Source organism: Bidens hawaiensis, unplaced genomic scaffold, assembly GCF_021521415.1.
Source record: "Bidens hawaiensis isolate Kalapana, Puna unplaced genomic scaffold, B.hawaiensis_p1.1 tig00023609_1, whole genome shotgun sequence".
Lineage (NCBI taxonomy): Eukaryota > Viridiplantae > Streptophyta > Magnoliopsida > Asterales > Asteraceae > Bidens > Bidens hawaiensis.
This window is the reverse complement of record NW_027493697.1, coordinates 274,266-301,400: the sequence shown is the minus strand read 5'-3', so window position 1 is coordinate 301,400 and position 27,135 is coordinate 274,266. Positions and strand designations below refer to the sequence as shown.

The following is a 27,135-nucleotide window of genomic DNA, read 5'->3' as shown; positions in this document are numbered from 1 at the left end:
GATCACCCCTATTACTTAGGCCAAGCTTCTCCACTGAGTGCACCACCGGTATATGTTGCCGATGGTGGCAGTTTTCAATAAGCAAGAGAAGATGAGTGTAAAAATGGTGCATGTGAAGAGAGGACTAGCCTTCGTAGTCATGGCCATGTTTAGAGTATTTGATTCGTGTATTACTTCATGAAAGTTAGAATGTTGTTTGTACTACTAAAAAGGTGTAGTAATTGATGCCATTTATGCCATTTTCACTTTTTATATGTTGTTCCATTTCTTGCATATGACTTCCACATCTGATTTATTGCTTAAAAGATTTGAATTGAATAAAGGCAATACCTCTACGCTCCAGCTTACGGTAAAATCAAGCGAGACGGGTACGCAAGAAGCTAGGCTAGCTAGTGTTCTAAATATAAAGTTTTACCAATGTGAAACGGGTGTGATATTATGTGATACGTGTCTGATTATCCAAAATCATATCGTGCTCATCAATCAAGCTCTTCTATACCAAAAATATTAATATATTTTATAATCTATAATAAAAAGTATTTTGAAGTTGTTAAAAAGGTTAAAGTTTAAACTATATTAAAAATACGTAGTTAGAATTGTTATGAGAATTTTAACGGGTAAAATTTAACCTTGTAAGTTTAGTAATTAAACGGGAATCTTAATACTCGTGGGAAAAATGTAATTCTTTTATTTTTTATAATTTTTGTTCTTGTAATTCTTTTATTTCCGTGCTTAGTGTAATTCTTTTCATGCCTTCTTTGGGAAGATTTGTATATTCTATCTTTTCATTTATTAATATGCTTTGGATTTTGTAGCGTGTGCTTTTGGGATGATTATGAGATAAGATTATATGATTGTTTATGGCTTCAATGTACGAAAGCGTGGTTAAATAGATGAAGTATGTGTGCTCAACTAATATCTATAACTATAGTTTATGAATGTTACTATGGATGATTAGATATAAATATTTGATTATATATTATTATTTGTTCCACATATTTTTATTAATGGTTTTTTAAAAACTAGTTTTAATTGTATTTAGTTTTAATAATAATAATAATAATAATAATAATAATAATAATAATAATAATATAACTATCATCATTTGTCATAAATGAAAATTGCATGGTGTTCTTACTCTTAACTGAATTATATTATATTAGGCATCCAATAAAAACATAAACATTGGTTATAAACTTTTGGTATGTAGGTTTGTAACCTTTTACAAATTTTCAAGCCCAGACACAAAAGGTATACCAGATGCCTGAATCCAATCGCTTCCAACGAAACTAGCAACAGTGAACTTTTGGGCGATATTCGGGTCCGTTATCGCTTGGTAATGAGGCCATTTTACCCTATGATCAGTAGACGACCCCGGTCCATAATTCGCATACTCCCCACAATAAACCGTCTTGTTGAAACCCCAACTATCAGCCCATCCTAGCGGGTCCACAAAATCATCAAGAAAAGATTGCATATACACTGTCCGAGCGTACGGAAACCATGGTCTTCCTAGAAAAGCTTTATTGTATTCTCCTATAACGGGCTTAAGATCATCTGCAGGGTGTATTTTACACTTTTGCAACGAATATCCTCCGCTTGAATTATGAAATTTTAGGCCATTAGCCGTCACAACCAACCCTCCTCCGGGATGTGGTTTCCTAAGGGAGATATCGCAGTCTTGGAACATGGCCCGACCGCTGCCGAAAATGAAATCTACAGTTCCAGAAATCTGGCATTCTTTGTAAAATTGTCTGGAACGGTACGTAAATAGCGTGTCTTGGTAGCCTTCAAAGGTGCATCGATAGAAGGCTGATCTGTCGGAGCCGGAGAGGAGCGCCACCGCTTGCCCACCGTCTGGTCCAGCCGTGTTCCGGAACGTTAAATATAAACCGAGAAATCTACGACTCCAAACTTCTGCAACCCACATAAGCCATAATTGGTTAATTTATTAAACGTTACTCTAAATAAGAGGAATAAAAAACTATTGAAATTACAACAAAAGGGTCACAAACTTTATTTTATTTATATAATACCCGTAATCAAACCTTAATTTAATTTTTCAATATGAATTTAGTTATATTAGTGATTCTTTTTTTTTTAAGTTTAACTTAAACGAAAAGTTTCACAAAATAATATCCAAATTATAACAAATGAACATAAAAGAATTAAAAATTAAGTAGATAATTCATTCAACGTTTCACTAAAAAATAAACATAACCCAACATAAATTAATTAAAATATGTTCAAGTATATTATTGACTTCTTACAATAAATAAACTAAGATCCAAAAAAACACATTCACAATATTAGAAATGAAAATTTTAAACAACCCATGTATTACGATGGATAAAAATATAATAAATAAATAAAAAGGAAATAAAATAATATAATACTTGAATATTTAATATTTACTTTCAATGATTATTAATGCAACTTAAATTGCAGTGTAACAAACTTTTTCTTATGTCCAGTTTTAATTTATTATTCAGATAGAATTAAAATGAATATATATTAAAAGAACAATAAGTGAACGTTTGATCATATGAAGACAAATATTCTTCAATCTTCATGCAGACTTTAAAAGGTTTAATTATATAAAAACAACAATTACTATAAATGTACTTACCAAACGTAGATGACTCCTTCAAGCCACCACCATGCTGGTTACCCGAGATGATTGTGTTACCTATTCCGTCACCATACATAGTAATAAACTTAAACTTAGGTTCTAATGGAATAAAGACTTTTTCTTCGTAGACACCCCTTTTCACGTAAATGACATACCTATGACCATGTCTACGGTATGGCGTGGAGTTTACTGCTTCTTGAACCGTAGTAAAATTTCCCGAGCCATCTTTAGCCACCACAACGTCTGGTTGTATATTCAACGTCAAATTTGGCAACTTATGTTCGTTGATAAAATTCCATTTGTTCAACGATGATGGACTGTTACCCGTGATAACAACACTAATTGCTAGTGAGTTGAGTAGTAGTTCGGTCAAATTGGTAGATATTGCTGATAACGTATTGTTGGTTATGCCAACGCTCTCGAACTCTTTGTCACACACGCTGATGTATATTAAACTATCGCTAATCCACGTGTGGATGTCTTCTGGACTAGGTACTTCGTTGGTGTGGTCAAGGACCGTGTTCAATGTGAACACGATCCCATCAAAGTAGTAAACGCAACTACGCCATGCGCTCTTTCCTGGAGCACTTGGGTAGTCGGCCCCTTTACCTTGGGCTTGTGTCAGGACCACACGTGCTTCATCTATGGCTGCTTGCACGGTTATATCTAAAAACTGGGTTATGGATATGGTAGTGGTGGAGGTGTTACTCACGGCAAGGTAGTGATTGCATGTTTGGTAGTGAGGGGTTTGAGTGCACCACCAGTCTAGGCTACCGGTGGTGGCGGTTTTATCCGAGCAAGAGATAATGAATGTAGTGATGAAGCATATGAGAGAAATAACTAGCTTCATATTCATGGTTGTGTATGTGTTCGGATTGTTTGACTTGTGCATTTCTTGACACCCTATTTATAGAATTGTATTGAAAAGTTAAAAATTTATTTTTAAATAATGACAAACGGTATATTACATTCACATTTGCTTTTGTACTCAAATGATTTATATTGAAGTAAATGCACTACTCTTCACTAATTAATATCAAACCAATGGTTAACAAACCAATAAGTATACCATATACACGTATATGTGGGTATGCCTGTAAACGCACTAAACGCTCAGCAAACATACTGTTCGATGTGAAGTTTGTTTATGTACGTGCGTTTAATAAATGAACGAGCATGTACAAGGAATTTCGTTCGATTAGCAAACTAAATGAACACGGACAAAAGTCATGTTCTTTCAATTGTATTCGTGAATGTTCGATAATGTGTTCGTTTACCGTCGTTTACGTCCGTTTAAGTTTATTTATGTTTGTTTATTAAAGGTTTTTATTACTTTTTAATAATTTTTCTAACAAGATATTTAATTAAGAAAAATTATTTAGAAACTTTTAATACTTTTTAATAATTTTATAATGTTCTAAGGACAATCTTGTCATATGTAGAATTTTAATAAAATTGTGAAAGCATGCAATTAAAAATTTGAGTTGGGTAAATATACATTTAAGGGTGGTTTAGAGAAGAGTTGTTCACGAGCCGAGCCGAACCAACCTAAGGTTTGCTCATTGCTTGACTCGTTTACAAATTGAACCAAGCTGATCGGCTCAAAATCGAACTTAGCTAAAATCAATCGGTAATTTTTGAGCACTTTTTAGCGAGTTTATGAGCATTATGTTTTTTTTTTCCTTTTTTCCCTTTGAAATGTTTTATAATTTTAAGTTGTATGTAATGTATATGAAAATAAATTATTAGTTTGTAGAAAAACTTGTAGTAGCTTGTAAATTTTTATAAAATTAATGTTTCAAGTTGCATTAATGTATATAAACAATTATAATTAAAAGTAATTACTTATATAATTATGTATGCATAAATAAATAATTTGTTTTTATAATTATTAGAATATTAAAATATTATATACTAAATATAATTACGTTTTACTTATTAATTATTAAAGTACTTGATGATATTCATTAATTAAAAAATAGTTATATTTAATATTTAATATTGCAATATTTAAAGTTAATTATAAAAACAAATTATATGTTTGTGCATATATAATATAAATTAAAAATATTAGAGTCGAATTCGAGCTAAAATTTTCTTGTTGATTGGCTCATTTACAAATCGAACGGAGCGGAGCAGCTTATTGCAACTGAGCAAAAAAATTGTCACCGACTTAGCGCCTAGTTGGTGTATGTTTTGTAAATATATCAGAGTTGCGGGTTTTTTTTAACAGAAAATTTGTTTATAATAAAACATTAATTTACATTGAAAGTTTACTCGGAAGTTAAATACCCGACCATTTGATTTATGAAACACTGTATCACTGCTATAAGGATTTTAATTAACAAACTTGAGCAATCTTCATGTCACGTTCTTCTAACTTTAATGATGACTCCTAATCCTTGTACGAGCTGCTACACCTTAATTACGTGAAAGGGGGGGTGGATATGTCATGATATGCTTATGAAACGTTGCCTGACTCTCAAAAATATTTAGCAAATCTGTAAATGTCAATATAGTTTTTTTGAACAGCTCGGTAGGAATGTCTTTTATTCTTAGGATTGTATCACTGTCATATACACACAATTCAAAAGTTCTCCGAGTCACGTAGCCCGTTGGGGAGTTGGTTATGACTACATTTAGCATGCCTGCGTGGTCAATTACGTTTGAATCCAAACACATGTGTAATTGGTATGAGTTGCTTTTATTTTCTATCTTGAATGTTAGAGAGCACGTAATCTCATAATTGTTTAAATAACTCTTTAAGATAAATTGTCAGTTATCTTATCGAGTAAAAAATTTTTGTTTAACTACCTGTAAAAGATTTAACGTATTAACGTTGTAAAAAGATTGAACATATTCACTTTTGTTCTGATTAGTTTTCTGTACTGATTTTTGTCTGTGTGCTACCCCGGACCTATCGTACAAGAATAACTTTTGTAAATATCTAGAGAGAATGATCTAGATCGAATGTCCGTGCATAACTTTTGTAAATATCTAAATCGAATGATCTAGCATTAGACATTTGTCTGTGCGATACCCCGGACCTATCGTGCGAGAATAACTGTTATGAAAAACATCTATTTATGTTTCTTCTTTAAGAAGAAATATCAAATTTATCATAGCCCTTGTATGTAAAACTTTATGTTTCTTAATTATAAAGAAATATTATTTTGACTATAACCTTTGTATTATAAAAAGCTATGTATAATTAAAATTGTTCAAGGTTTAGGCGATGCCCCCGACTATGGTCTAAGCCATTAATAAAATAAGTTAAGTGGAACCCCTACCTTATCACTGGTACTTGGAGTCATCAAATTAAGATCAATTGGACAATACTTCTACACTACATGGATATTAAACCGTCGAAACTTCGGGCTCGGTTCATTGGCATGATTCACGAGGTTGTGTGTGTGTGTGTGTGAAAGGTGTGTTTGGGATGAAAGGGAATCACCCTAATCCCCCTTTTATAGGCAGATTTCTCACTCCGTCGCGTGGATAAGGCCATCGCGTAGTGTGACACAACCCAAAATGTCGGGTATTTTATAGTCCCTCGCATATTGCGATGGATTTAAGAGTTGTACATCGCGATGCGCTATGGATAACTAGATTTGATTTTTCTCGTTTTTTTTGTGTTGGTTTTCATCGTATGGATTCAGGGTGTTGATTTTTAATTGTTATATGAATATTTTGGTCCTATAACTTTTCAAAGTTGACAAAATTTACCCAAAAGTTTCATGATGCTACGGCAAGTATTTTCCAAGCGAGCGGCGAGCGAGTTTGAGCGACGAGCAGTTTGGACGACCCTAGTTTAGAGGGAGAAATATGCAATTGTCCCCAACTATGGAACATATATATATATATATATATATATATATATATATATATATATATATATATATATATATATATATGACTATTATGTGATTAATTTATATGTAACATCCAACTTTTTGTTAAATAATAAATGGCAGAAAGTTTTGTTATTAACTGTGTGTCGTTAAGTTAGTCATGTGTTAAGTGTTTGGATTTGGAATTTTGAGTGGGTTGTGGGACCCATGGCCCCCTATATAAGCCTAACCTCTGCACCCTTTTATCATTTTGTACCTTTCACCGCACACACACACTCAAAAACATACACACTTTCTCTCAACATTCCGGATCCAAATACGTGTAAAAAGAGGAAGAATCTCGTGTGTAGACATCATCAAATAACAAGAATCACGTACAGATCTACGTATTGTCAGGATCTGAACTCGAACCCGAAGCAAAATGTAGGTTTCGGTTTAAATGGTTTAAGTTTTATGGTTAGAATCGGCATGCAAACAGATATAATGATAGATCGGGTTGTAAAATGTAAGAAAAATATAAACTTGGTAAGTTATAACCTCTCGGGTGCACTTTAAGATAAAAAGGTGGCGTTTGGACTTTGAGAGATGGATTCAGGATCAGGTGCATGGGGTCAGAATGTGTCGAAAGATGAGAAAGAGTAAAAATAAATAAAAAATCAGGTCCTGAGGAAGAGCCACGAAGTAAAATGGCTTTAAAATGGTAAAAACGAGGAAAAGAAGGCATTTCGCTTCGCTCAGCCTTGAGAAGCGAAACAGGCATTTTGCTTCGCTTAGCCATGAGAAGTGAAACAGGCATTTCGCTTCGCTCAGCCTTGAGAAGCGAAACAGGTTATGCGAAGCGAAATTCTATGCGAAATTCCTCCCATGCGAAATTGTTTAAGTTGTTATTAAAATGTGACCCGATTCATTTTCTGATGCGTTTTTGTTAAAGTACCTAGCTCAACCCCAGCCAGGGGCTCTGCCCCTTGGACCCTGCTAGGGGCTGCGGCCCTTAGACTCCGCTACCAGGGGCGCTGCCCCGTACCCCCGTTAGTTGAGAGTTTCATTAACTTAGATGTAGGAAGTAGTAGTAATGGATAATTGACACGCGTAATGTATTGTACAGTTAGTCGTGCACAACTAAAGAAGGGCATTACCATTAACGGCGAGAGAAACCGACTCCAGGTGAGTTCTAGCTCCATTTCCTGGTTATGTTTTCGGGGCTGTGTGCATACTCCTATGTGGCAGTTAAAATGCTTATCTTAAGTGATAGGTATATGATACATGTATGATCATGCATTGAATGTTATTACTATATGATGGTTATGTGAATGAATGTGTATGTAAATATTATATGCATAAGACAAGTAAAGTATGCGCTTATGATAGGGACCAGACCCTCATAATATCTGAGATGATAGGGACCAGACCCTTATAATATCTGAGATGATAGGGACCAGAACCTTATAATATCTGAGATGATAGGGATCAGACCCTCCTAATATCTGAGATGATAGGGACCAGACCCTTATAATATCTGAAATGATAGGGACCAGACCCTTATAATATCTGAGATGTTAGGGACCAGACCCTTATAATATCTGAGATGTTAGGGACCAGACCCTTATAATATCTGAGATGTTTAAGATAGAATAGCTTATGGTATACCATAGGGTTTTATGAAAGAAAGTATGTAAGTACGTATGCATGTATATAAAGTATGTGTGAAAGAAGTAATAGCAAAGTAAGGTATGAATACGTATCTTCGGACGCGTATGAGTAAGGATAGGAATGTATTGTATGTTAAATTGATTAACTAGAACTCACTCAGCGTAGCTGACTTTTAGTATGCACGCAGGCAGATAGGTTGAGGCAGCTGGCTTAAGGAGGGACACATGGCACGAGCTAAAGGGACTCGCAACTGGCCCAATCCAATTGCGCCAACACCACCAGTCTACCCGCAGAACCCACAACCAACCTACCAAAACCCACGACCCAGATCGTGCTTCAACTGCGGTGATCCCAGTCATTTCCGGAACGCATGCCCGAGACTACAAGTTCAGATTACGCAAGCGAATCCGGTGAACCAGATTTCGAACCAAGTGGCACGCGGATGAGCTTTTAACATAACCGCGCACCAAGCGCAAGCGAATAATGACGTAGTTAATGGTACATTTTTGTTTAACGGATTTTATGCGTCTGTACTTTTTGATACTGGCGCCGATCGAAGTTTTATTTCTCGCGCGTTTGAGCAGAAGCTTGCGCGACCGCGCGATAACTTAAAAGAAAATTTTTCAGTTGAATTGGCTAATGGTGAAACTGTTTTAATTAACTCTGTGATTAAAGATTGCACGCTTAACCTTAACGAAAACGATTTTCTGATCGACCTCATCCCCATGCCTCTTGGAAGTTTTGATGTTATCATTGGTATGGACTGGCTCTCGAAGAATCGCGCCGAAGTTATTTGCGCCAAGAAGTTGATTCGCATTCCTCGAGAAAATGGTGATCTTCACATCTACGGCGAGAAACCCTCCAGTGTTCTTAAGCTTATGTCTTGCGCCGAAGCCCGAAGACTCATGCGGAAGAAGTGTATTGCATTTTTAGCCCATGTGGTTAAACCCGATGAAGGAAAGAAGCTTCGCGATATCCCTGTTGTGCGCGATTTCCCTGAAGTTTTTCCTGATGATCTTCCTGGTATCCCTCCCGCTCGTGAAGTCGAGTTCCGTATTGATCTTGTCCCTGGTGCTTCCCCCGTAGCCAAATCTCCTTACCGTCTTGCGCCCGCTGAGATGCAGGAATTGGCAAGCCAACTTCAAGAGTTGACTGCTAAAGGATTCATCCGCCCTAGCTCTTCGCCCTGGGGTGCTCCGGTGTTGTTCGTTAAAAAGAAAGATGGATCGTTTCGCATGTGTATTGATTACCGCGAGTTGAACAAACTCACCATTAAGAACCGGTATCCCTTACCGCGTATTGACGACCTCTTCGATCAACTCCAAGGTGCCTCTTGTTTCTCGAAGATTGATCTCCGCTCTGGCTATCACCAGTTGCGCATCCGCGATGAAGATGTTCCGAAGACTGCTTTTCGAACTCGTTATGGCCATTTTGAATTCTTGGTCATGTCCTTCGGTTTAACCAACGCACCCGCCGTTTTCATGGATCTAATGAATCGGGTGTGTAGGCCTTTCTTGGATAAATTCGTGATTGTGTTTATCGATGATGTTCTGGTGTATTCTAAGACCAAGGCCGAGCATGAGCAACATCTTCGGTTGGTGTTGCAAAAGCTTAGAGCTGAGCAACTCTTTGCCAAGCTCTCCAAGTGTGAATTCTGGTCTGATGAAGTACAGTTTCTTGGCCATGTTGTGAACAAGATGGGTATTCTTGTCGACCCATCCAAAATTGAAGCAATCAAGAACTGGATTACGCCGACCACTCCTTCCGAAATCCGTTCCTTTTTGGGCTTAGCTGGTTATTACCGGCGCTTCATTTCGAACTTCTCGAAGATCGCTTTGCCTTTAACAGCTCTAACGCACAAAGGTAAACCGTATATTTGGGGCTCGAAGCAAGAAGAAGCCTTTCTAACGCTCAAGCGTTTGTTGTGTGAAGCTCCTGTCCTTGCGCTACCTGAGGGTAATGATGATTTTGTCGTGTACTGCGATGCCTCCAACCAAGGTCTCGGGTGTGTTCTTATGCAACGAGGCAAGGTTATCGCTTACGCATCGAGGCAACTCAAGGTTCATGAAAAGAATTATACAACTCACGACCTCGAACTAGGCGCAGTTGTTTTTGCCTTGAAGATCTGGAGACATTACCTTTATGGTACTAAGTGTATCCTTTACACCGACCATAAAAGCCTTCAGCATATCTTTGATCAGAAGGAACTTAACATGAGGCAACGCCGATGGAACGAACTCATCAGCGATTACGATTGTGAGATCCGGTATCATCCTGGTAAGGCTAATGTGGTAGCCGATGCGCTCAGCCGGAAACCCTGCCATCTTAACTGTATCTTGCCGCGCACGCAGCTTCACTTTGCGCCGATTCGGAGCAACCTTGAATCGCGTATTCGTGACGCGCAGCGCGCATCCATCAGTAATGGTAACCTTCGCGCCGAGTTAGCGTGTGGCGCGGAAGCGCATTTTGTCCCTAATCTGAGTGGAATTCTCTGCTATCTTAATCGCATCTGGGTTCCCTTTGATGGGAATCTTCGCGCTGATATCCTGAGTGAAGCGCACAAATCTCGATATTCTATTCATCCTGGTGCTGATAAGATGTACAAGGATTTGCGCATTACTTATTGGTGGCCCGGTATGAAAAAGGATATTGCTGTGTTCGTAGCTAAATGCCTGACTTGTTCTAAGGTAAAAGCTGAACACCAACGCCCATCTGGTTTGCTCGAACAACCAGAAATTCCTACGTGGAAATGGGAATGTGTAGCGATGGACTTCATTACCAAGTTACCTTTGACAGCAAGCAAACATGATAGCATTTGGGTAATAGTGGATCGTTTGACTAAGTCTGCTCACTTTCTGCCCATTCGTGAAAACTACCGTGTTGAGCAACTCGCGCAGCTTTATGTCAAGGAAATTGTCTGCCGCCATGGTACTCCTTTGAGCATCATATCCGATCGCGATGGCCGTTTTATATCTCGCTTTTGGAAATCTCTCCAATCTGCGCTAGGAACTCGCTTGGACATGAGTACGGCATACCATCCTCAGACTGACGGTCAGTCTGAGCGAACTATTCAAACTCTTGAGGATATGCTCCGATCTTGTGTTCTTGATTTTGGAGGTAATTGGGATTCACACCTGCCTTTGATCGAGTTCTCTTATAATAACAGCTATCATTCCAGTATCGGTATGGCCCCATTTGAAGCACTTTACGGTCGTAAGTGCCGCTCCCCGATTTGTTGGAGCGAAGTGGGAGAAACTCAAATCGCAGGACCCGAACTTGTTCAAGAGACAACCGATAAAATCGCCAAGATCCGTGATCATCTGCTGACTGCCAGAAGCCGACAGAAGAGTTGCGCAGATCGTAGGCGGAAGCCTCTCGAATTTCAAGTTGGTGATCTTGTTCTCCTCAAAGTGTCGCCCTGGAAGGGTGTTGTCTGCTTTGGGAAGAAAGGTAAGCTTGCTCCTCGATATGTTGGACCATTTAAGATTCTCGCGCGTGTAGGAAAAGTTGCCTACAGACTTGACCTGCCGCCCGCGCTCAGTAATGTGCATCCAACGTTCCATGTATCCAATCTCAAGAAGTGTTTAGCCGACGAGAACCTTCACATTCCACTTGATGAAGTTCAAGTTGATGAATCCATGCATTTCGTTGAGAAGCCTGTTGAGATTATGGATCGCGAGGTTAAGCAAACCAAGCGCAGTCGCATCCCTATCGTGAAAGTTCGCTGGGAGTCCAAGCGCGGAGCCGAGTTTACATGGGAAAGGGAAGATCAAATGAAGATCAAGTACCCGCACCTGTTCTCTGCGCAACCTACTTCGAGATAAATTTCGGGATGAAATTTCTTAAAGTAGGGGAGACTGTGACATCTGCCCCGATCCGACCCGACCCAGGTACCCGTTTCTCTGATCCGATCTCTTTCTTTTATGATTTAATATTTATTTATACTTATATTTTACTTTTAATAATAATAATATATTTTCCTTTCCGCCTCTTTCTCTCTTTTTCTTTCCGCCGTCCCGTCCCTCTTCTTCTCTCTTTCCGCCTTCTGTTCCCTCTTGTCGTCGTCCCGCCCTTACGCCTTGTTTCCTTCTTTTTCTCCTCTCCTTGCCCTTTGTTTCTTCCCGCCTAAGGTTGTCTGCGCAGCTCCACGCGCCAGACTCCTTACAAGGAAGCCTGCGTGAAGACCACCTGTTACTGCGATACGCGAGACGAACTGTCCCCGCAGCGCGCTAAGGATTTTAGTTCTTCCCGCGGCGCGCTATGGATACCGTTCTTCCCGCGATGCGCTAAGGAATATAGTTCTCGCGACGCGCTTAGAATTGTGGTTCTTCCCGCGGCGCGCTAAGGATTGTCTTCTGTCTGCCTTCGCCCTCGCGCGAGCGCTCGAAGCCTTCTCGCGCTGTCTCGTGTCCTTTCTGTTTAATCTAGTCGTTTGCTTTGGTGATGTCTTATCTTCTGTGCTGTTGACCTAACCTATCTTATGTCTGAAAAGCCACTTTTGGCGCAGCATGCGCACCAACCCCATTGGTTGGCAGAAAAAGTGACTGACATTATCTTTTGAGATCTGCTTTTCCATGCTTGACCAGTACCTTTATCTGAACCGCCCATGCCTTTTTACTATTCCCTGTCAGCCTTTTTCTCTTTTTCCCTGCTGCCATATCTTTTGATATCTTTTACTTTTCTGAACTTGCTTTTGATATCTTTTGTTATCTTTTGTTTTGACTTGTTCTGTTTGTCTTGGAATCTTTTCCCTTTTTTCTGGATTCATGTCTCCTAGGGTTTCTCTATAAATAATAATATTATTTTTCCTAACACATCACACACAAACACTTAATTTAACCTCCTCCTTGCTCTCTCTGCCGTCTTCCTCTCTGCCTCCGTCTTCCTCCCTGTTCTGCCCTGCTTTTCCGGTAATATATATAATATATAATATATATAATAATTTACTTATGCTAACTTATAATCTAGACATTAAAACAAATCATTAAAACAATAATCTTACTTATAGGTTAACTTGTGCTTGTTTAAAGTTGGTTCTTGCTTTATCTTACACCGCATCGTTTATCAAGTGAGTAATCTCGTACCTAATCCCTTTTTGCTTTTAATGTTTTGGGATGTTCATGTGTTCATACAAACTTAGAGTCTTAAACTGTTTATGAACTTTAGTCGCGCAGTATCCCATGTGTTGAGGACGTAGACTTGGCTGTTTATTTGTATGTGTGGATCATTAACCGTCTTGTCGGTCTATTCCGCAGTTCTCATGGTACCATTAGATGAACACGGGAGAACTATCGTTTATGATTTTCTCTTTTGTTTACACTTGCACAGTCTTTCTTGTTTGTGAGCTCAATTGTGAGCACTGGCAGTCTATGAATCTTAGAGTTGGTCCCGATCAGATTACACCCTTGTTGAAAACCAGACATACACATGTTGCGCGCAGATTTATTGTTATCTATGTATTGTATTAAACTTGATTTCTCACCAACACGCAAGTGTTTGACGTTTATTTTAACATATGTTCAGGTTTGCAGTAGCTGTTTTGGAGTTCGAGGACACGTAGGAAGTTTTCTTTATTTTGGACCTAGATTAAAATGTATCAAGACAAGTTTTTGCTGTTCGAATATTATGATTTATAATATATTGATTTATAATGATTTATGTTGTCTTATGTATACTTTGCGCGTGCGCGAATGAATGTATTTATTAAATATTGACACCCAATAGTGTCACGAGTAATGAAACAATATGTGGCGCCCCGATGTATAATCCGCCTTTGGTCGGGGTGTTACACTAGCCACAGGTATACTCGATACCAATACCCAACTGGTTTTGGGTTGAGTTGTGATGGTTTTATTTGAGTTTTTAAGATTGTGGTCATTTATTTTTGGTATATTGGTTTTAAATAACCCCAACTATGGTATATTGGTAAATATCAGTTCCAACTTTACACTTTCCTGTTAACCGTCCCAATATTGATGTATTTGTTTTTAACGGGCCGCGACTAACGGATGTTAACTCCGTTAGTGATTTGCTGACGTGGATCTTCTTCTCCGGCCGGAAACCTGCAACTTGCCTCCATTCTCCCTAGTATCGTCACACCGTCTCCCTCCCTCTTCAAAAGACATCGGAAATTAGAAAATGAAGTAGATTTCATCTTCTTTCATGGCCAATCCCTATATACCAAACCCGATTTTATTTTCAAAAATTTGAAATCAATGTTACACGATTTACAAAATAAGCATAGGGCTTTTGTTAAGAGGATAAAACGAGTTGAATGATGTGTCAATTACCTCGAATGGTGCACGATTGACGAGGGTGGACTTCGCCGAATACAACAACGGCGGCACATCGGTTAGGTTTCGAATGAGGGGAAAGATAGAGAGAGATGGTGTAACGATATTAGGGAGAATGGAGACGAGTTGCAGGTTTCCGGCAATTTTCCGACCGGAGAAGAAGGTCCACGTCAGCAAATCACTAACGGAGTTAACATCCGTTAGTCGTGGCCCGTTAAAAACAAATACATCAATAGTTGAGACGGTCAGCAGACAAGTGTAAAGTTGGGACTGATATTTACCAATAGGCCATAGTTGGGATTATTTAAAACCAATATTCCTTTATTTTTAAATTAGGTTTTGTGTTCTAACTTCTTAATGCTCATGTTTAATTTCACCAACGTTTCAACCTCAATCTTTGGGTTAATTTGTATCTTCAATCTTTCCATTTATTAAAAATCTTTATTGCTTGTATTTTGTTACGTATCAAATGACTCTTATACATCTACAATGATGTGAACACAAATATGATTGTGGCAGAATAGATAAAGTATGCGTGTTGCCATGTTTGGGATTGAGTTTAAAAACACTTTATTGACTTATTGGCCTTTTAAAAAGTAATAAGTTAAATTTGCTAATGTATTATTTAAATTTTGTTGTTTATGAGATTTATATAAAAAAATAATAAAAACATACACAACGTATTACTAAAACTTAAATAGTGCCACGATTTAAGTCAAGACTCCGAGTATCTCTAGACTCTGTAAATTTTATAGATTATGAATAACTAAAATGTGGAATTATTTTTTCATTCTTTGTATTATCCTATATAACATTAACAAACGAGAATAGTTGTAATTCTTGATTAGGTTACGTGACACTTCGTTGTTGGATGATGAATGATGATACAATAAGGTTATATATATTGTAGCTTTGACCCCATTTTTTGAAACTTACTTGCATAATTGTTGCTGTTTACTCAATCGTTACACTTTTGATAATCAACACTAACTAATATTAACAAATATAAACTATTGGTCGCTAAACTGCAACGACATTTACGAAAATTTTAATAGTTTCATTACAAGTTCAAAATAGGATAAAAAAGGAAGTACAAAACACCCCCTTATAATCCTATATATTATTATAATTGTAATGCATATTACAATGATGGTGGCGGATGACCAATTATAGCAACAGTAATAGCTGCTGAGTTAAGTAGTAGTTCGGTTAAATTGGTAGTTATAACCGGTGACATGGTTATATTGGCGGCCTCAAACTCATACTCACACATGTCAATGTCTGTTAAACCAGCACTAATCGACGTGTTGATGTCTTCTGGGCTAGATACATCATAGGGGTCTTCGAGGATCTCGTTCAAGTCGAACACGGCATTATCAAAGTAGTCAACGCATGTATGCCATAAGCTCTTTTCTGGATCCTTTGGGTAGCCAGCCTCGATACCTTTGGCTCGTTTTAGGACCAGACGTCATTCGTCTATGTCTGCATGCACAGTCATATATAGGAACTGGTTTATGGATATGGCAGCGGTGGAAGTGTTTCTCTCGGTAATGTAGTGATGGCATGTTTGGTAGTGTGGGGTTTGAGTGCACCACCAGTCTATGGTACCGGTGGTGGTGGGTTCGGACGAGCAAGAGAAGATAAATATAATGATGAAGCATAGAGTAATAACTAGCTTCATGTTTGTGTGTTCAGAGTGTTTAATTTGTGTATTTCTTGAAACCCTATTTATAGAATAGCCTTATAAAGTCATTAATGACAAACATCGTTTTGACTTTTATATATTTTTCGTGCTACATCCGCATTTGCTTTTTTTTATTTATATTAAGCAATACTCTTCGCCAACTAATATCATACCCACTGGTTTTAACAAACCAGTGGGTATGCCATATACATATAACATATATTAAAACCAGCGGTTTTAATAAACAAGTGGGTATACCATATATACATATAACATATATTTGTGGGAAGGTCTATAAACTTTTGCGAATTTACTATTCGTTTATGTACATTAGTTTAATAAATAAACAAGAAATTTCATTTGATTAACAAAATGAACAAACACGAATAGAGGTCATCATGTTCTTTCAACTGTTTGGGAACATTTGATAGTATGTCCGTTTACCTTTGTTTACGTCCGTTTAAGTTTGTTTGTTAATGACTTTTATTATTTTTTATTAATTTTTCTGATCAAATTTAAGTCAAATTATTTAGAATTTTTAATAGATATTAATAATTTTATAATCCTTTGCCAACTAATATTGAATTAAATGCAATATTCTTGGCCAACTAATATCAAATCAATGGGTATACCATATACATATAGTCTTGGGTAGGCCTATAAACGAGCCGAACATTCGGAAAACGGACTGTGGTGTGAAGTGTTCTATGTGAAGTTCGTTTAATAAATGAACGATCATTAACAAGGAATTTCGTTCACTTAACAAAATGAATGAACACGAATTGAGATCATGTTCTTTAGTTTTGTTCGTAAATGTTTGATAATGTGTTCGTTTACCTTCATTTATGCCCGTTTAAGTTTGTTCATTAAAGGTTTTTAATAACTTTTTTAATCATATTAAAGTATGTAGAATTTTAATAAAAATGGGAAAGTATGAGATTAAAAGTTCGAGTTAAGTAAATATGCATTTAAAGGATGGTGTACTAGTTATGTTTGTTGCTTCAATAACGTATACTAGTTAATTTTTTTTAGTGTTATATGAGTGTTACTATGGATGATTGGATAACAGATATATTTTATATTTTATATTTTATATATTATTTTTTCCTCTAATTATTATTCCTGCTTGTTTAAAAACTAGTGTTTAGCTAACTAGCTAAGTGTGTTAATAACAATAACAACGATAATAATAAAACACAACAAAAGGATGATAACTAAGATGTGTTTTTTCTACCAAACTGAGTTATATTTTAGGTGTTCAATAAAAACATAATCGATCTAATTTATAAACTTTTGGGATGTAGGTTTCTAACATTTTACTAATTTTCAAGCCCGGGTACAAAAGACATACCAGATATAGGAAGCCATTCGTTCCTAGCAATGAACTCAGCAACAGTGAATTGTTAAGCGATATTTGGATTAATTACCACATGATAACCTTGCCATTTAATTTAACCCTATGATCTTTGGATCAATTACCACATGATAACCTTGCCATTTATTTTTTATTTTGGTTTCATTTCGGTTTTTGGTTTTTGTTCAGTTTAGTTTTTATAAAGTTGTTTCGTTTCAGTTTCGTTTTGGTTCAATTTTGTTATGTTTTTTTTTTAGTTTCATTTTAGATAGATTTAACTTTATTCAGTTTTTCGTTTTGGTTTTACGGTTTTTGTTTTTGGTTCGGTTTCAGATTTATCGGTTTTAGTTTAACAGTTTTATTTCAGTTTTTGTTTAGTTTTATTGGTATTTGGTTTTATTTAGGTTTTCGGTTTTGGTTTTGTTTTAGTTTTTTTATATTAAAAAAGAACTTGGCGTTTGAAATTATATATATATGTTTACTTAACGATTTCTATATTTCCGTCTATGTCGTACACGGGTTAATAAGTACTTATATATATTTAACAACATTAACAAACGAGAATAGTTGTAATTCATGGTTAGGCCACGTGACACTTAGTTAATGGATGATGATATGGTAAGGTTTTATGTAGTTTTGCTCCCATTTTTTGAAACCTACTTGCATAATTGTTACTGTTTACTCAATCGTCACACTTTTGACAATCAACACCAACTAATATTAACAAATATAAACTATTGGTCGATAAACTGCAACGACATTTATGAAAATTTTAATAGTTTCATAACATACTATTAAAAAATTAGCCTAAAGCAACCTTTATTTTACAAATAAAAAACTACATTAGGTGAAGTTGCATTAGACCTAATGCAACATTTTTGTTAGATAATGCAACTGTTTCTTTCAAATGCAACATTTTAAAAATGTTGCATTAGGTCTAATGCAACTTCACCTAATGTAGTTTTTTATTTGTAAAATAAAGGTTGCTTTGCGTTATCTGATAAAAAGGTTGCATTAGGTCTAATACAACTTTACCTAATGCGGCTTTTTTTTTTAAAAAAAAGGTCGCCTTAGGCCAATTTTTTGTAGTCGAAATAGGATAAGAAAGGAAGTACAAAACACCCCCTTAATTATAATCCTATATATTATTATAATTATAATGCATATTAAATTACGGTGGCGGATTGCCACCCATGATAGCAACACTAATAACTAACGAGTTAAGTGGTAGTTCGGTTAAATTGGTAGTTATAACCGGTGGCATGGTTATATTGGCGGTCTCAAACTCTTTCTCACACATGCTAACGCTTGTTAAACTATCACTAATCCACGTGTAGATGTCATCTGGACTAGGTACTTCGTAGTCGTAGTCAAGGATGTCGTTCAATGTGAACACGGCATTATCAAAGTAGTCAACGCCACTATGCCATAAGCTCTTTTCTGGATCCTTTGGGTAGTTGGCCTTGATACCTTGGGCTTTTTTTAGGACCACACGTGCTTCGTCTATGTCTGCTTGCACAGTCATATCTAGGAACTGGTTTATGGATATGGCAGCGGTGGAGGTGTTTGTCTCAGTAATGTAGTGATGGCATGTTTGGTAGTGTGGGGTTTGAGTGCACCACCAGTCTATGGTACCGGTGGTGGTGGTGGTGGTGGTGGTTTTGGACGCAAGAGAAGATTAATGTAATGATGAAGCATAGAGTAATAACTTGCTTCGTGTTCATGGTTGTGTGTGTTCGAATTGTTTGATTTGTGTATTTCTTGACACCCTATTTATAGAATAGCATTATAAAGTCATTAATGGCAAACAACGTTGTGAGTCTTTTGACTTTTACATCTTTTGCGTGTTACATTCGCATTTGCTTTTTTTGATTTATATTGAACTAAACGCAATACTCTTCGCCAACTAATATCATACACACCGGTTTTAACAAACCAGTGGGTATACCATATACATGTAACGTATATCTTAAACCGGTGGTTTTAACAAACTAGTGTGGCAATATACATATAACATATATTTGTGGGTAGGCCTATAAGCATTCGGGAACGTACTATTCGTTTATGTATATCAATATAATAAATGAACGAAAACGAACAAGAAATTTCACTCGATTAACAAAATGAACGAACACGAATAGAGGTCATGATGTTCTTTCAACTATTTATGAACGTTTGATAATGTGTTCCTTTACCTTTGTTTACGTCCGTGTAAGTTTGTTTATGTTTGTTCGTTAATGACTTTTATTACTTTTCATTAATTTTTCTGATCAAATTTAACCCGGCAACGGTAGATGGGATGTTGAACACGACGGTGGTGACGACCATGGTGGTTAGATAGGTTGAAGACGATGGTGGCCGGAAAAGATTTGTTGATAAAAAGAAAGCAAAATAATGTATATGAAGCTGTGGGATGCAATCATGCAAGTATGAGAGTCCCTCATGACTCAGCTAATGAGAATAATCAAACACTCACGACCCAGCTTCTGATCACAGGTGTCATCATACAAAGCTTAAGAAATTTGTACAACTAAATCAGCCAAAAGTACAACAGTTAATGCATTAGAAAGTTGTCTTTTAATATATATAATAATTATTTAGAATTTTTTAATACATTTTAATAATTTTACAATCCTTCGCTAAATAATATTGAAGTAAATACAATACTCTTGGCCAACTAATATCAAATCAATGGCTATACCATATACATATAGTCGTGGGTAGGCCTATAAACGAGTCGAACATTTGGCAAACGACTGTGTTGTGAAGTGTTCTATGTGAAGTTCGTTTAATAAATGAACGATCATTAACAAGGAATTTCGTTCACTCAACAAAATGAATGAACACAAATGGAGATCATGGTCTTCAGTTTGGTTGGTGAATGTTTGATAATGCGTTTGTTTACTTTCATTTACGCCCGTTTAAGTTTGTTTATGTTTGTTCATTAAAGGTTTTTATTACTTTTTAATAACTTTTTAATCGTATTTCAGCCACATTAATTTTATGATTCTAGGGCAATCTTGTCATGTGTAGAATTTTAATAAAAATGGGAAAGTATGTGATTAAAAGTTCGAGTTAAGTAAATATGCATTTAAAGGGTGGTGTACTAGTTATGTTTGTTGCTTCAATAACGTATACTAGTTAATTTTTTAAGGGAAAATTGAAAACAAATAATCTCACCTTTTGTGTATTGGTCGATAATAATCTCATCTTTAAAAATCACTAGTAATGGTCTCACCTTTTAACTATTTTTGTCTCACTGGTCCTCCGTTAAAAAATACTTAACGTCGTTATGTTTTTTCCCTAGTTTCGAACTGATTTTTTAGGGCTTTTGATTGGAAGAACAATATGAGTCGACTGATGTAAAACTTATTTCGAAACAGTGATTCAAATGGCTTGATTTTTGTTAATTGAAATTTCAAGCACCCGAATTGAAACATTGTTTCGTCGTTTGGATCACCATTTCGAGATAAGTTTTACATCGGTCGACTCGTATCGTTCTTCCGATCAAAAGCCCTAAAACATCGGTTTGAAACTAGGGAAAAAACATAACGACGTTAAGTATTTTTTAACGGAGGACCAGTGAGACAAAAATAGTTAAAAGGTGGGACCATTGCTAGTGATTTTTAAATGTGGAATTATTATCGGCCAATACACAAAAGATGAGATTATTTATTTTCAATTTTCCATTTTTGAAGTGTTCTATGGGTGTTACTATGGGTGATTAGATAGCAGATATATATTATTTATTATATATTATTTATTATTTATTCCTCTAATTATTATTCCTGCCTGTTTACAAACTAGTGTTCAAGCAATACAGTATGATAAAACTCGTTCAGTTTAAGAATCCAATTAGTAAAATGAAAAATACAAAACCATTGAAGTTACAAAATATAAAAAAAAAAAGAAACTGAATAAAATAAAATGCTTTTGAACATTTAGTTTTTGTATTAAAAAATAAGTAGTATTAAAAAATAAGTAACTAAAGTAGGTACGCTAATGTGTACACAACTAATAATAACTTACTTTTCAACTATTAATGGAACTTGATATAGACAATAACAAACCTTGTCTTTTACAAATTTCAATTAATTATTATACAGAATAAATTTAAGTAATTCGATGACTATGTATTTACGAAACGTAGCTGAATCCCTTAACTGTAATCCCTACTCCGATGTCCTGCAAAGTTTACAGCTTCTTGAACCGTAGTAAAATTTCTTGAGTCATCTTTAGCCACCACAACGTCTAGTCGTATATTCATAGCCAAATTCGACAACTTGTGTTTGTCAATAAAATTCCATCCATTCAATGGTGGCAGATTATGAGGCCATGATAGCCACACTAATTGCTAGTGAGTCGAGTAGTAGTTCGGTTAAATTGGTAGATTTTATTGTCGGTAACATGTTGTTGGTTATCGGTCTTAAACCCTTTCCCACACATGTTGGTATAGGTTAAACTAGCACTAAGCGACGTGTGGACGTCAAGTGGACTAGGAACTTCGTCGGTGTGGTCAAGGGCCATGTTCAATGTGAGCACGATCGCATCAAAGCAGTCAACACAGCTACTCTATAAGCTCTTTCCTGGAACATTTGGGTAGGCAACCTTGATCCCTTGGGCTCGTTTCAGGACCACAAGTGCTTCGTCCATGGTTGCTTGCATAGTCATAACTAGAAACTTGTTTATGGATATGGTAGTGGTGGGGATGTTACCCGTGGCAACATAGTGATGACATGATTGGTAATGTGGCGTTTGAGTGCACCACCCGTCTATGCTATGGGTGGTGGTGGTTTCACCCAAACAAAAGAAGATAAATGTTGTAATGATGAAGCATATGAAGAGAGTAACCTTCATATTGGTCATGGCCAATGTGTGTTTGGATTGTTGGATTTGTGTATTCTTGAAGCGTTATTTGTAATCCTAAAAAGATTAAAAGGTGTTATTACTTATTAATGACAAAATAACACTATCACTTTGATATCTTCTCGCATATTACATCCACATTTGCTTTTGTGCTTATTGATTTAAATCAAAGCAAATGCAATACTCCTTACCAACAAATATCAAACCACTGGCTTTAACAAACCAATGGGTATACTGTGTATCCGTGGGCTGGGCTGTAAACGAATCAAACATTCGACAAACTGGTCAACTGGAAGTTCGTTTGTTTGATAAATGAACGAACATGAATAAGAAATTCCTTTGTGTATCTCGCCTAAGTAATACTCGAGTTAATTTGACTCACGAACTAATTTGGCTTGAGTAACTTGCTCGTTGGTTTGTTTATATTAGTTCATTTTCTAATTTACTTGTAGTTTGATAATGTATTATTTGAAATTTATTGTTTAAGACGTTTATAAAAATATGAATATATAAAATTATTAAAACGTGAATAGGGCCACGAGCCAACTCAAGTTAAGAGTCCGAGTAGCTACAGGCTTAGTGTATTTATTCCTTTCATCAAGCACGTACCAAAAATATAGAGTAAACTAGAAGCCAGTTTGTTTAAACTATGCTAGAAGCTCTTTTTCCTGAAACATTTTGGTAGTCAGCCTCGATAGCTCGGGCTTGTTTCAGGACCACACGTGCTTCATCTATATGGCTGCTAGCACAGTCATATCTAGGAGCTGGTTTATGGATATGGTAGCGTTGGCGGTGTTACTTGTGGAAAGGTAGTGATGGCATGTTTGGTAATGTGGGGTTTGAGTGCGTCACCAGTCTATGCTACCGGTGGTGGTTTCGCCCGAACAAAAGAGGATGAATATGGTAATGAATTAATGATGAAGCATATGAGAGGGGTAACCTTCATATTGCTCATGGCCATGTGTGTTTAAATTGTTGGATGTATTTCTTGAGACGTTATTTATAATACTACAAAGGTAAAAAGGTGTTGTTACTTATCAATCAATGACAAAAGCTGTTAAAAAAAACTTATCAATGACAAAATGGCATTTTCACTTTCATATCTTGTACTGTGTCAACATTTGCTTTTGTGCTTCCAGATTTATGCTATTTTAACAACTCTATTTAGAAAATAAAGAAAAGAAAAAGCATGATTTCTATGTTTATATATTTGAAACTATTTTGAGTATCAAAAAGGTAAAGGTACAATGTTGTAACTTTCTTTAGTTTCAACTCCAAAAACTAATTTCAGAATATTAAAAAAGAAGAAAAGAAAAAGAAATCCTATATTATTATTATTATTATTATTATTATAACGCATATTAAAATTACGGTGGCGGATTGCCACCCATGATAGCAACACTAATAGCTAATGAGTTAAGTAGTAGTTCGGTTAAATTGGTAGTTATAACCGGTGGCATGGTTGTATTGGCGGTCTCAAACTCTTTCTCACACATGCTAACGCTTGTTAAGCTATCACTAATCCACGTGTAGATGTCATCTGGACTAGGTACTTCGTAGTCATAGTCAAGGATGTCGTTCAATGTGAACACAGCATTATCAAAGTAGTCAACGCAACTATGCCATAAGCTCTTTTCTGGATCCTTTGGGTAGTTGGCCTCGATACCATGGGCTTTTTTTAGGACCATACGTCCTTCGTCTATGTCTGCTTGCACAGTCATATCTAGGAACTGGTTTATGGATATGGCAACGTTGGAGGTGTTTCTCTCAGCAACATAGTGATGGCATGTTTGGTAGTGTGGGGTTTGAGTGCACCACCAGTCTATGGTACCGGTGGTGGTGGTGGTGGTGGTTTTGGACGAGCAAGAGAAGATTAATGTAATGATGAAGCATAGAGTAATAACTAGCTTCATGTTCATGGTTGTGTGTGTTCGGATTGTTTGATTTGTGTATTTCTTAAAACTCTATTTATAGAATACCATTATAAAGTCATTAATTACAAACAGCGTTTTGACTTTTATATTTTTTGCTTATTACATTCACATTTGTTTTTTATTTATATTGAAGTAAATGCAATACTCTTCGCCAACTAATATCAAACCTGCGGCTATACCGTATACATATAACATATATATCTGTGGGCATAGGCCTATAAACGAACGTACTGTTCGCTTATATATGTCCATTAAATAAATGAATGAACATGCACAGCTAATTTCATTCAATTAACAAAATGAATGAACACGAACAGATGTCATGTTTTTCAACTGTTTGCAAACGTTCGATAATGTTTTCGTTTATCTTTGTTTACGTATGTTTAAATTTGTTTATTATTGTTCATTAAATGTTTTTATTACTTTTTAGTAACTTTTTGAATCAGATTTAAGCCAAATAATTTTATAATCCTCTCAAAGGTCAATGTTGACATTTTTAGAATTGAAAAAAAAAATGGGAAAGTATGCAATTAAAAGTTTGAGTCGGGTGAATATGTACTTAAAAATTGTTTACTCGTTATGGTTATTGCTTCAACGTATGATGTACTAGTTATTTTTTTTAAGTTTTTATGTATGTTACTGTGGGTTAGATAATTGATATAAGTATATGATTACATATATATAATATATATTCATTCATTTAATTACTCCACATCAAATGGTATGGTGGCAAAGATAGTTTATTTTTAAAATGGTGGTCAGGGTTTGATCCTTACTACGAGTGATTTATAAATAATATATTTATAAGATTATTTTCTTCAAGCTTCAATAAAACCATAATCAATCTTAGCTATAAGATTTTGGGATATAGGTTTGTAACACTTTACTGATTTTCAAGCCCGGGTACAAAAGGCACACCGGAGTTAGGTAGCCATTCATTCCCTGCGATGAACTCATTAACGGTGAATTGTTGGGCGATATTTGGATCAGTTATCACATGATAACCTAGCCATTTGACCCTTTGATCAGTAGATGACCCTGGTCCAAAATTCCCATACTCCCCATAATAAATAGTTTCGTTGTAACCCTGATAATCAGCCCATCCTGCCGGGTCCACCAAGTCATCAAGAAAAGATTGCATAAACACGGTCTGAGCGCGGGAAACCCATGGTCTTCCTAAAAAAGCTTTTTTGTATTCTCCTATAATGGGCTTAAGATCATCTCCCGCGCGTATTTTACACCCTTGCAGCGAATATCCGCCGCTTTTATTAAGATGCTTACGGCCATTAGACGTCACAACCAACGCTCCTCCGGGACGTGGTTTCCTAAGGAAGATATCGCAATCTTGGAAAACAACCTGACTAGCGCCGAAAATGAAATCCACAGTTCCAAAAATCTGACATTCTTTGTAAAATTGTCTGGCATTGAACGCATAAAGTGTATCTTGGTAGCCCTCAAAGCTGCAATGGTAGAGGGCTGATGTGTCGGAGCCAGAGAGGAACGCCACCGCTTGCTCAGCTTCCGCTCCCGCTGTGTTTTGAAACGTCAATCCCTTAGCAATAAATCTACGCCCCCAAACTTCTGCAACACAACATTATTTGTTCTTTAAGACAAATACAAAACTATTGAAGTTGCAGTTACAGCGTAACAAAAAAATTTTGTACTTTAATTTATAAAAATGTATAGAAGGAAATAAATAAAACAAAATAAAAAAAAATTGAATGTTTACTTTTTATGTTCAAAAGTAAATAACTAAAGTACAGAAATAATAATAGCTTACCTTTCAACAACTAATGGAACTTAAAATTAACTATAACGATCTTTCTCCTTTTATCAAGTTTTATTTTATGTTCTGGATAAATTTAAGTAATTGAATATCTATTAAAATAACAATGGCTTAAGTTATATTGAAATCATTTGACTATGTACTTACGAAATGTGGCTGAATCCTTCAAGTCCCACACCTTGGTAGTCCCATTGTTACCACCGGAATGCTTGTTATTGGTGATGATTGTCTTACCTATTCCGTCGCCATACATAGTAATAAACTTAACATAAATCGTATATCTATTTTTAGTTTGAAATAAAGACTTGTTCTTCGTAGACTCCGGCTTTCACATAAATCGTATATCTATGACCCCATATGCGGTCTTGTCCTGCAGAGTTTACAGCTTCTTGAACCGTGGTAAAATTTCCGGAGCCATCTTTAGCCACCACAGCGTTTGGTTGTATATTCATTGGGAAATTCGGCAACTTGTGCTTGTCTTTAAAGTTCCATCCGTGCAACGAAGGTGGATTACTACCCGTGATAACAACACTAATTGATAGTGAGTTGAGTAATAGCTCGGTTAAATTGGTAGATATTACTGCTAGCTTGTCGTTGGTTATATTAGCAATCTCAAACTCTTTCTCACACATGTCAATGTAGGTTAAACTAGCACTTAGCCATGTGTGGATGTCATCTGGGCTAGGTACTTCGTAGGTGTGGTCAAGGATCATGTTCAATGTGAACACAGTCCCATCAAAGTAGTCAATGCAAGTACGCCATAAGCTTTTTTCTGGATCGTTTGGGTAGTCGATACCTTGGGCTTGCTTAAGGACGTCACGTGCTTCGTTTGTGGCTGCTTGCACTGTCATATCTAGGAACTCGTTTATGGATATGGTGGTGGAGGTGTTACTCGTTGCAATGTAGTGATTGCATGTTTGGTAGTGTGGGGTCTGAGTGCACCACTAGTCTATGCTACCGGTGGTGGTGGTTTCACCCGAGCAAAAGAAGATGAATGTTGTAATGATGAAGCATATGAAGAGAGTAATCTTCATATTGATCATGGCCATGTGTGTTTGAATTGTTGGATTTGTGTATTTCTTGAA

The 27,135-nt window shown here is 36.3% G+C and overlaps 2 protein-coding genes and 1 pseudogene across 2 annotated transcripts; all 3 read right to left on the bottom strand.

Annotated features, from left to right (window-relative positions):
* Positions 1 to 1,222: 1,222 nt before the first annotated feature.
* On the bottom strand, positions 1,223 to 3,488 carry LOC143567711 (pectinesterase pseudogene; annotated as a pseudogene).
* Positions 3,489 to 25,147: 21,659 nt separating this feature from the next.
* LOC143567710 (pectinesterase 2-like) lies at positions 25,148 to 26,303 on the bottom strand. The gene is made up of 2 exons (XM_077054063.1): positions 26,198 to 26,303; positions 25,148 to 25,845 (listed from the first exon to the last, which is right to left on the bottom strand). The coding sequence occupies exons 1-2, from the start codon at positions 26,301 to 26,303 to the stop codon at positions 25,148 to 25,150; spliced, it is 804 nt and encodes a 267-aa protein (XP_076910178.1).
* A 34-nt stretch (positions 26,304 to 26,337) lies between these two features.
* Positions 26,338 to 26,901, bottom strand: LOC143567709 (putative pectinesterase/pectinesterase inhibitor 17). The gene has a single exon (XM_077054062.1). The coding sequence runs from the start codon at positions 26,899 to 26,901 to the stop codon at positions 26,338 to 26,340; it is 564 nt and encodes a 187-aa protein (XP_076910177.1).
* Positions 26,902 to 27,135: the final 234 nt, after the last annotated feature.